Genomic DNA, 12,085 nt, shown 5'->3' on the forward strand with positions numbered 1-12,085 from the left:
TGGGCAGAAGAATGCAGTAAGGCTGGTTCTTCCCCACAGGTAGCTGGACATGTCTCTACCTGGCTAGCCTTCGTTCAGGCTTGTGCTTTAAAGTTTAAACCAATACCCAAACTTCTTTGTTCTCTCATCAATAGTCATTCAAGGATCAGGGAAAAGTTTATGGAGCCCTGTTCCTCTCTGCTAAACACTGGCCACTGATGGAGAGAGGCAGTCTTGAGTTGTATTTTAACTGAGGAGCTACTAGACTCTAGCAGATAGTACCAAACACATGGTCACAAAGATGACCCTGGTTAAACTTAGAAGCTCTCAAAGAACAAAACAAGATCATGAATGTGAGACGGGAGGAGTATGGGTGGAAGATTAGAGAGGTGGGTTCTTTTAATCGGAATGCATGTTATACAAGTATTAAATTATCAAAGTACTAACTCAGTAAAAGTTAAAGACAGAGGCTAATGAAAATAGTTAAATACAAAAAGAATTATAAACAAATATTTTGTCAAACCAATTCAACAGAGGTGCATACAGTGTAGAGGGCAAAGGGTACTTGTGCTCACAGAAAAGCACTAGGGAAACCAGGAGTGCTGAACACTCACGGTTTTCTCTTCAAGAGAAGGTTTTACCTGTTTTCCACCCAGAAAGTTGGGAATGGAATAATTAGCAGCCTGGTGACCTGTGCTATCAGTCCACAAGGCCATATCTGACTCCCCTAGCCTCTTATGCATATCACAGTCATTCCTCCCCAGTCCTTTACCTTGAACTTTGTATCTCAGTCAATAGAACCCACCTGTGGTGGACTGGATGCTAATGGCCCACATAGACTCAAAGATTTGAATATTTGGGTCAACAGCCAGTTGGCAGTATGGAAAGGATTAGTATGGCCTTGTTGAAGGAAGTGTGCTACTGGGGACAAGCTTTGAGGTTTTAAAAAGTCCATTCCAAGTCCAGTCTCTCTCCCCTGGCCACCTGTGGATTCTGTACATGCCTCTAGCCTGTAGAACTCTCAGCTACTTCTCCAGCCGCCATGCTCCCAACCATGATGAAAATGAACTAAAACTCTAAAGATTCTGCAAACATCCTCCAATTAGATGCTTCCCTTTATAAGAGTTGCCGTGGTGATGCTGTTTCTTCACAGCAATGGAAACTCTAACCAGGACAAAAATTGGTACCAGGGATTGGAGTATTGCTGTGATAGGCCTGACCAAGCTTTTGTTTGGAGGAATGTGGATTTTGGATTAGAAAAGCAGTTAAAGCTTAATGGCCATACTAGTAGCAGCACACAAGACTGTGGTGTTGAGGATGATTTCAACTGTGGGAGCCTGGCTCAAGAGCTTTCAGAGGAGAAGAATGATATGTGGTCTAGAGACTGTTCTTGTTCTGCTCTTTAGATATTTTATTGAAGAATGGGACTGCTTTCTGCCCTTGTCCAAAAAATCTGCCTGAGGCTAAATTAAAGAGTTTTTGGATTAATTGCCTTTGCGGAGGAAATTTCACAACAGCCCAGTGTGGACTGTGTCATGTAGTTATCAGTGGCCATCCTTATGCAAATCTATAATGAAAAGGGGCAAGCTGAGCAAGAAAAGCTTTAAAAATGTAATTTGAGAAACCAGGGCACCAGGAAGCAGAAAAGAGCTAAGCCTTGTGTTCAAGGAGATAAACAGATTAGAAATACTAAATGGAATAAAAGGAGTAGTGATCTCAGGGCAAGATCCCACCCCGCTAATCTAGCTTGTTTTTTTTTTTCTCACAGAGATCCACCACCCTCTGCTTCCCAAGTGCAAGGATTAAAGGCGCTGGGATACCACCACCCAGCTAGCATTTAACTTATAAAAAGGAATTAAAGAAAAACTTAGGACCAGGAAAGGTAGCATACACCTTTTTAATCCCAGCACTGGGGAGGCAGAGGTAGGCACATTTTAGAGTTCAAGGCCAGCCTGGTCTACAAAGCAAGTTTTAGGACACCCACACCTAAGAAATGAAAGAAGAAACTACTAAAAACAGAAAGTTGGTGAAAATGTATTTAAACAAGAGGGCCACTTTTCAGCCCCAGCAAGCAGCAGAACTTAGCAGCTTCAGTCATATGGTGCAGCTTCAGCATGAAGGAAGAAGAAAGGAGTTATGTATGGAATCTTCCTCGGTGACTAAGCAAAGTTGCTGAGGCCAAGCATATGTCAGGGTGTCCTTGCAGAGAGGCCTAGAAAGGCCATTGTGTGAAGCTGTGAACGTGAATCCTAGATTGTGAAGCCAAGATGCTGAAGATACTAGTCACAGGATACCTGCCAAGAAAAACCACTCAAAGGGAGTGGAACCAGATCAAGAGAAAGAAGTGTGTTACAGTCAACAAAACTAGAAGGAGTTGGAGATTTGAAGCGCACTTTGACATCAGACATGGAGATGCAGAGTTTTGAGTTATTTCCTCCCTTTTAGAATGGTAATATATATCCTGTCACATTATATGTTGGAAATATGTGATCTGCTTTTTTATTATACTTGTGATTTTTTTCAGAGTCTTTAGACTTTTAAACAGGGTTGAGACTGTGATAGACTATAGGGACTTTTGAAGTTGAACTAAACGCACTTTCCATTATCATATGGCTACAAGCCTATGGAGGCCAGGGAGTGGAATGTAGTAGTTTGAAAAATGGCCCCCATAGGCCCATAGGGAGTGGTATTATTAGGAGCTATGCCCTTGTTGGAGAAGGTGTGGCTTTGTTGAAAGAATTGTGTCACAGGATGAGCTTTGAAGTCTCGGAAGCATAAGCAAGACCTAGTGGCTCACTCTCTCTTCCTGCTGCCTGTTGATCCAGATGCAGAACTCTCACCTACCTCTCAAAAACCATGTCTGCCTGTGTGCCGCCATGCTTCCCACCATGACAATAATGGACTAAACCTCTGAACTGTAAGCTGGCCTCAACTGAATGTATTCTCCTTTATAAGAATTGCTGTGGTCATGGTGTCTTCTCATAGCAATAAAACCCTAGGACAACCACCCTATAATGTGTACTGGATTGAATGGAGGTGAACACAAAAGTCCTTAAAAAAAAAAAAAAAGAGTAATGAAGGGTTGAACCAGGTGGTGGTAAAATGCAGCAAGAAGTTCACAGGGTTAAGCCATCAGAACTGACAGAAGTGGAAATGGCTGGAGGTGGGCAGCAAATGAAAAAGTATGAATTAAAGATCACACTGACATTTCAGTCTGGATAACTAGAGAAATCACCCAGATGCAATTAAAGAACACAGGAGGGGAGGGCAATTTCCTTTTTACATAATTGTAGCAGCAACTTAGCTGGAATAAAGACAGATTAATGAGCTCTGACAGGTTAACTTCATAGGAAACAAAAGCTCATCTTTGAAAATCTGTAACTCTTTTTTAAAGGTAAATACACATACCTTTACCTTGGTATGTGTCAGTGTATGAAGTATACAAGACTTCATTGTTCCACATTAAAACTATCACATATCTATTGCCTAATGATCTGTGGCCAAATGGACAACAATAACTGTTTTATAAGCAACATCTGTAGAAAGCAATGAGGTAAACACCTGGCCCATCCTTCATAGTTTATCAAAATGCTAGTATTTCCTCTTCTTCCTTTACCACTCAGCCTTTTTTCAACACCCACAGTATTTTTTCAAGCTCCACTCATTCCACTTGCTTTAAAACAAACAAAAAACTCAGGTCTTTGTTCTTCACTTTTTAAGTATTTCTTGGGTCTGACACCAAAAAGCTGTAAGTTCTTACTATCACTGATAAGCAATAAACTTCCTTCTTTTCCTAGTTAAGAAAATTAACCAATTATTATGAAATCATCAACTACACTGGAAAGTTTCTGCTGTATTAGGTAATACTAAGCAAGATAGATATCTGAGGTAGGCTGGATAGTAAAGTCATAGTCCAAATGAAGTAAAGATGATGAGCAAAGGGATAGCCTGCGGGAAGCTGTCAAAGCAAAGTTGGATAAAGAAAGGCTGTATCAATAATGGAATGGCTTAGCTGAAAGTGTGCTATAGAAGTAGGGACATTACATAGGAAGGCCCCTGAAACATGCTGTTAAAGACTCCTAGCATTTAAAGAAAGCGTCTCTCTGGAGGAGATATAATGGAAAACTAACAGAGTGAGGAGGATTTCCCTGTGAGCATAGCAAATGGAGACCAGTGCAGGAAATAAGCCAACACAGGGTGAGAAGGCATTCATACATCAGAATAAAAGACAGAACAAACTGATTCAGTGAACAAACCAGAATCTGTTAAAATATTAAAATAAGTGAATCAGCAAAAATGTTGATAAAGTACAGAATACTTATATAATACCACCTCACAGGATATACAACTACAAAAAAAGTAAAGGGTAACTTTAGAATGAAGAAACTTAGAAGATACCTCATAATCAAGTGATCAAGTTAATACCACCTGAAACAGGACAAAAATACAAGCATACAAATCTCTCTACAATACCAGAAAATAGCCAGCAGTACTTTGTTATACTCTTGCCAAGGATATACGACTCTAATCTATTCATGAAGAACCATCAGACATACATATTCAGTAAAATTACTGCCTTGTAAATATCAACAATATTGACATTCATGTATTAGAAAGGTCCAGAAAGAGTTCAGGATGTTCTAAATTAAATGAAAGAAAATTTAAAAGTACACAACAATGCAATCTAAGATTCTAAACTGAACCATTTTGTTATAAAATAATACTGAGATGACTGAAAAACCTGAACGAAGTCTAAGAATGACCCATGCATGGGGCAGTACTACTGGATGTTAACTTGCTGGTGGAGAAAGGTCTATGTGACTATGAAGAGGATGTCTTTGTAGGAAACAAACATTAAGCATTTGTCCAGGGTTACCCAGCATATCTCAGTACCTTATCTTAAGTGGTTCAGGGAAAAAATACTTTTTAGAATTCTTTTAACTGCCTTGTAGCTTAGGAAAAACCAGAGACAGCCTTAAATAGCCCAGGTGGGTCATGAATTTACTACACAGCTGAGAATAACACTGAACTTCTGATCTTCTGGCCTCTACCTCCTCCTGAGTGCTAGACTCACAGGCATGTATCACCACATCTAATGCTGGAGACTGAACCAGAGACTGGTGCATGCTAGGCAAACATTCTACCAACTGAGCTACATCCCAGCCTTAAGACTGTTTTAAAATAAAAGCCTTCCAATAAATAAAAACTGTGCCCAGTATATTTAAGTAATCCCTACTAAGGAATGAGACCGTATCCTTGCTTACCGATCTTTGTATCACTAACTTGGTTCATGGGATAAATATCTAGAAGTTGATGAGACTTCTAGGATCAAGGCAAGATATTTTATTATTCATTTTTCATTTTCATTATCCCAATTCTCAGCTGAGCCAGTCAGTGTCTGCCTCTGTCTGTGTGTGTCTGTGTCTGCGATGGCTGCAATAAGAACTAATAACAATGCCAAGCTGGAAAGTATCTACCAGGGAATAGTGATTTACAACTCCATTTTGTTGTGAGCAGCAATACTGTGTAACGTACGTGCTGCATTTGTTGCTCTATGTATAGCTACACGTAAACATTGTCTTTCAAACAGTTTGTGCCAATTTAAATGCTTGTCAGTAGTGTAAATCTGTTTGGGATTCATTCAATCTTTATCTCATTAATTTCTTATTTGCAGACTTTCATTTATATTGATGGGCCCCAAATGATCTGGGATGTTAAATCTATTCAGAAATAATGCTAGAAATGAAGTGTATCTGAGAAGACATGTAAGTATAATACTCAAGACTGTAGGTAAAATGCAGCACAAACACAAAACTGTAGTGCTCTGAGGCAAGATGGTAAAATTAAAGGAGCTAAAAAAGCAGACCATAAACTCGCGTGAGATGTTGGATGCCCAAAAGCACAAAGTAATCCAAGAACAGATAAGAGCATCTCAGAAACTGATTTACACACATGGCCCTATGTCCAACTGTCTAAATAAGATGTCACTCTCAGCATAATCTCAGCTGACTCTCCCTCTCTCAAGTATTAAATGGGAACCAAATCTGAGGAGAGCTGCCTCCCCAGCTGCATGCTTCCTCCTCTTCCCCTCTGTTTCTCTGTCTCTCCACCCCACAGACCTGTCTATGCAGAAAGGAACCAGCATACTGTGCAGATCCTCCTAGCGTCTGGCCTATGCTGCACAGCACACTCTCCTTGGCCTTGGGAGATCTGGTATAGAGAAGTCCCCCTGCACCTCATGGTGCCTGCTTTCCGGTCTGTATGTGATGTGTGTTATGAACATGAGGAATTAATACATTCTCTTTTAACAGATGAGAAAACAGAGGTAAACAACTTATCCCAAAATACACAGCTAGTTGGTGAGAAGGTTAGGATTGAACCTCCAATCTGACTTCTGAGCCCATACACTTAACTCGTGTACCACACTGTCTTTCTAAACCATTTATTCTTTTGTTTTTTTAAACTCTATGCCACATATCCTCCAACACATACACATAGGCAACTGTAAACTTAGTACTTCAGCAATAGCAGTGAAAATTCAGCCAACTAGGAATGTGAACAAGACACACAGGAGACTACAGCCAAAGACCTACTAGGGGCAAGCTGCTTCAAGCATCTCTCCAGCAATCTCTTTACTATAAGTGGGCTATCATTAAAGAGGCCAGATCTTCTGCAAGGCAAGACTGTGTCATTTTGGGTAGATAGACACTAAGGATTTTCTTTCTGAAAAGACCCAAGAAACAGGGGTACTAGCCATATCTCCCTAGGAAGGAGACAAAGAAAAATAGCAATAAAAAAACAAAGCCTTAAGCCTCCAATGAATGACAACAAGAACACAACCAGAGTTCTGTGCTATGTTCTGAAATTAGCAACACTGAGTCTAAAGGAGTCTGAGAATTCAGTGGAATAAACAAAGATGCTTAAAAACCACATCCATATGTTACACATCCAAAATAATCAGGATGCAATCTAGAGGCTTCCACACCAAACTGTCACCACCTCCAAGGAGTGTGAATGGGAAATACAGATGACTTTTTATTTTGTATTAAGGTGATATTTTTTTTTTTATATGAAAAGGGCTGTATTTCTTATGTAAGAAAACACACATACACAGTACTTCTGTGAGACTTTGGGTCAACAGTAGCATTTTAGATATAAAAACATGGCCTGGTAACACATGACACACACACATGTACACACAAAATTTAGGTAACCACAGCTTATTGTCAAAACTAGGCTACTCGAATGAAACTGGACATTTCAATAACTACCCAGGGAAACATCAATTGGGACTGATCCAAGCAAACCTATAGGTAGGGTCACCCTACGAATACTAGATGCAAATATATAACCTTTAAAATAAGGGGGACAGGGAGCTTGAAATTCCTACCAATGTGCAGGGAATCATGGAGTTGGCCTGGTTTAACTACCTTGAAAGGATGCATCATAGATTTTTCAAGTGAAGAGTCAGTCCATGGCGCCTGAGGCATTGTGTGCCTCTCAATCCCTGAGAAACCGAGGCACTCATTCAGGCAATGCCTTCAGGCCACCTGTGTATCTCTGCAATCCCGAGAAGTCAGTGAAGCATAAAAAAATGGCGGTTCTCCACCTTCCTAATGCTATGACCCTTTAATACAGTTCCCTATTTTATGGCCATAAAATTTTCATTGCTACTTCATAAATGTAAATTTGTTACTGTTATTAACTGTAATGTAAATATATATGTTTTCTAGTGGTCCTAGATGACCCCTGTGAAAGGCTTGTTCGACCCCCAAAGGGTCAAACTGCTAATACAGAAGCTTGGCTGAACAATTAGCCTTAGACATTAATCTTGTGTACCCCGTCTAGCTTGCAACCGTCATTGTATGCTGGCACCACCATTATATTTTGTTTTGGTAAGTGCATAAAAAGTCTGATTGCTTGAAAAAACTTGTCTCAGCATCAGTCTTGCTGAAACCCTTCTAACCTGGCCTGACTGGCATTCCGTCTGACTATAATCAGATAGCCCTGGTGGCTAAGTAAGCACTGGTAGGTTACACCAGTGAAGAACTGAAGCACAGCCATCACTGCTTATTTGAACACCAACTTTAACATCTCACTTCAGTGGTCAGTGCAATACTTGGGACTTGCATGACTTTCCTGAACCTTATTCCTGTTAAGTCTCAGTCTATTGTGCTAAGAGAAATCTGACATTCCTCCAAAAGGCATGGCTTCGTACAGGTATACAGGAATGTAATGTTCATAGTAAGGCTACATCTGAGTTTACAAAGCCATTTAACAAGCCCTAAGCTTCTACTGTCTTATGACACTGCCCTATGGGTTGGGAAGGTATTAATATAAACACCCACACTTCACAAACAAAGAAGTTAAGGCTTACAGGTAAATCCCAAAGCCAACAACTACGCACAACTATTCAAAAGAAGATAGGGCCACATGAAGCCATACCACATGACAAGGGGTTCAGTGTATATAAGAAGCCTTTGCCTTGCCTTCTTCAGTGGCATACATGTCTCAGCACTCACCTTAGCGGTAGGTTCCATAAAAACAAAAACAAATACACAACAAAAAAAATCCTATTAAGTCCTTCTGACATTTCTAAGAAACACAACCTCAGAGCAAACTCCCAGTTCCTCTAGCCCTTACACCCTTTCCACTAGTCTTCCACAATGAAATCAATAGACATGCTAACACAGAGATGGGAATGTCACAAAGCTTTGATCCTAATAAATAATTATATGTAGCCTGGTGGTGGTACACGCCTTTAATCCTATCTCTTGGGAGGCAAAGGCAGCAGATTTCCAACTTTGGTCTGCAGAGCAATTTCCAGGAGAGCCAGGGCTACATAGTCTTGAAAAACAAAACAAAACAAAAACAAACAAACAAAAAAAAAGATTTAAACTCAGAAAGATACAGAAGGCCTGCCAGCTTAGCCTTAACCAGAACAAATCTACAGAATTGTGAACAAACCACTAAAAATTCTAAACCACTAAAAATTTTAAAGTTTTGTTATGAAACAAAAGCTAACTGATAAAGGACATTAGTAACAGATGAGGACTATTTCAATGAAGTAGTAGGAGCTAGATTTAAAAGTGAATGGACAAGGGGCTAAAAAGACAGCTCAGCAGTCAAGAGTACTAGCTGCTCTTACAGAAGACGTAGGTTCAACTTCCAGCATCCTCACAGTGGTTTACAGCTCTCTGTAACTCCAGTTCCAAGGGACTGATGCCTTCTTCTGGTCTCATCAAGCAGCAGACATGCATACAGTGTACAGATATATAGGCAAAACACATATGTACAAAATAATTTTTTTTAATGGATGGATGAAGCCAGGCATGGTAGTGCATGCCTTTAATCCCAGCTCTCAGGAGGCAGAGGTAATCGGATCTCTGAGTTCAGGGAGAGCCTGATCTATACGGCAAGTTCCAGGACAAAAACCCTGGACAAAAGAAAAAAGGGAAAGAGAGGAAGAAAGAAAAAAGGAAAGAGAAAGGATAAGGGCTGGGGATGAAGCTCAGTGACAGAATGTTTTCTGGCACAGAGGACCTGGGTTCGATCCCCTTTATAACAGAGGGGTGACAAATATGACTAAATAGAAAGAATGGAACACAAAGTGACACCAACTGCACTTCTGAGGATTCTCTGTGACAGCCTTTGCTAGATGTTCCCATCTCTTTCCATAGCCCTGTAGCCAGGAGCAAAGTCCTTACATCAAAGCACTTTCTATGTATACCTAACCTTGCACACCATGAACACTTGGGAGGGATGGGGGCCATATCAGCTGCTCCTTCACTACCAGTAAGTTTATATTCACACTATCTCCAGCACATGCACAAGCTTATCTCCTCAGAGAATATATAAATATCCCACAACCTGGTAACATGACCAGAGACTTTCACCCTCTAAGCAAATTCTCTAAGAATATAGTCACATTCAAGAGCCATTATAAACAATTTCAAAACAATAGCTTTTAAATTTTTATACTATACGTATTATATTCATACATGAATAACTTACTTGGCAATCCTCAGTTTCCCAACTTCACCTCTTCCAGGGGCTTTTGCCCATTGTTGGGACAAATATTTAGGAACCTAAAATAAAGCAAAACATTTCACAGATGATGAATATGGGTACCCAGGGATCATATACCTTCCCCAAGGTCATACAGTTAGTAAATGATATAGCCAGGGTTTAAAACCAAGCCACCTCTGGGCACTTTGCTCTTAACCATACAAACACTGTGTCTAAAACCAGATAAAGAGTAACTGGGAGTTAAGTTCTAAGAAGAAAAAACGGAATAATATACTAATTCTAATAGGTAATTTGCCTATTAGTTTAGACCCTAAAATCAGCACACACCTTTAAGGTTATCCTGTTATGAAAAACAAAGGAGAGACTATAAATAAAGTACAAAGCATAATGTTGGGAGGCGTAAGTAATGGCCGCCAGCTGTCAGTATCATTTCTCATAGTAATCTTGGAATAATAACATGAACATGAATGAGCAAGACGTGTCAGGGCTGGATAGGGGAAAAAAGACTCTAACAAGATTATGAGGGAGAGAACCTTGACTACAGTTAAAGTTAAAAACAAAGGAGTAAAAAAGACTGAATTTATTCAGTTCTGTGCACATTTGTCACATGAACTTACTGAACTGTTGAAATGTGTCAGATAATATGCATGAGGCTGGGAAAAAGGAAGGTGAGGCGACAACTCTGTCAGACACCTTGTCAGACGTTTTACAAGTCTCATCCATCCATCCTCTCAATCACTCACATGCACCTCCCTAATCTACAGATATGAAAACAATACATCTCAGCAGTGAAGCTACATGAGATTGTGATTAATGTATCTGAAAAAAAAATGCATTTTTTAATGACTTGGCATTAAAGTTTGACAGGGGCTGGAGAGACAGGGCAGCATTAAAAACACTGACTGTTCTTTCACAGGACCAGGGTTCAATTCTCAGCATCCACATGGCAGCTCATGACCATCTATAACTAGAGTACCAGGTGATTCAATGCCCTCTTCTGGCCTCTGGGTCTTACAATATTCCCCTGACTATGCTGGAACTTACAATGTAGACCAGGCTAGCCTCTCAAATGCCCAGATTAAAGGTGTACACCACCACAGTAGTATCTATTTGGTATACAAGAAGCACCGGTGTTCCACAGCTCACACCAGGGAGGGAGGATCACCATGAGTTTAAGGCTACACAGCGAGTGCCAGGCCAGCCAGGACTACAGAGAGGAAGAGAGGGAGAAAGGAAGAGCTGAGGGAGGGAGAGAGAGGAAAGGAGGGAGGGAAGAAAGAAAGAGAATACAGTCTCTTTTCCCCTGCTAGGACCCTTTGCTGTAGTATCTGCACTAAGCAGACTTTGGTCACTGCGACCAAATTCCTAACAGAAACAATTTAAGATTTATTTTGCACCGGGTATCTCAAGGTTCTGTCCATCATGGTGGGCAAAGCAAGGAAGAGCATTCAACTCATGCCATGATGCCAAGATATAGAGAGAGGATACAGACAGGGGCCAAGACAAGACACAGCCCTATGAACATATGGACAGGATCTACTTCTAACTCAGCCTTTCACCACTTCCCAGAGACGCCAAATTATAAATCCTCCAAAGGAGTAATTAACCTATTAGATCATAACCCTTGCAACCTACTTGTCTCCAGAAACAGCAGCATCCATACACCCAGAGGTAAACTTCACTAATCTCTTAGGCTCTTAATCCAATGAAACTGACAAGACTCACTTTAATTTGTTTCTCTGACATAGCCTTTATTATTTTTTATATGCATCATATACTGGAAAACATACCAAACACTAATCAGAGTGCAAAGAAAGTGACTTGGGGGGAGGGGATGACAATCAACATTGGACACAGGTACAAAGAATCACTAGAAACTGTGTTACGTCCGGCGTTGTGGTGCATAGTCTTTAATCCCAGTGCTTGGGAGGCAGAGGCCAGCATGGTCTACAGGAGTTCCGGGACAGCCAGGGCTACACAGAGAAACCCTGTCTCAAAAAACGAAAAGAAAAGAAACTCTATTAAGTGCTTTGAAGAACTTAACATAGTCTGATATGCTGGCAAATGGTGAGAGCTG

At 40.5% G+C, this 12,085-nt stretch overlaps 1 protein-coding gene across 1 annotated transcript in view; it reads right to left on the reverse strand.

Annotated features, from left to right (window-relative positions):
* Gtf2f2 (general transcription factor IIF subunit 2) overlaps positions 1-12,085 on the reverse strand; it is a 119,312-nt gene that overhangs the window by 106,095 nt on the left and 1,132 nt on the right. The window contains exon 2 of the mRNA XM_055609922.1: positions 9,994-10,067. Coding sequence (XP_055465897.1) covers positions 9,994-10,067 — 74 coding nt within the window. The remainder of the gene's footprint in view (positions 1-9,993; positions 10,068-12,085) is intronic.

Source organism: Psammomys obesus, unplaced genomic scaffold (genome assembly GCF_907164565.1).
Source record: "Psammomys obesus unplaced genomic scaffold, mPsaObe1.curated_primary_1811, whole genome shotgun sequence".
NCBI lineage: Eukaryota > Metazoa > Chordata > Mammalia > Rodentia > Muridae > Psammomys > Psammomys obesus.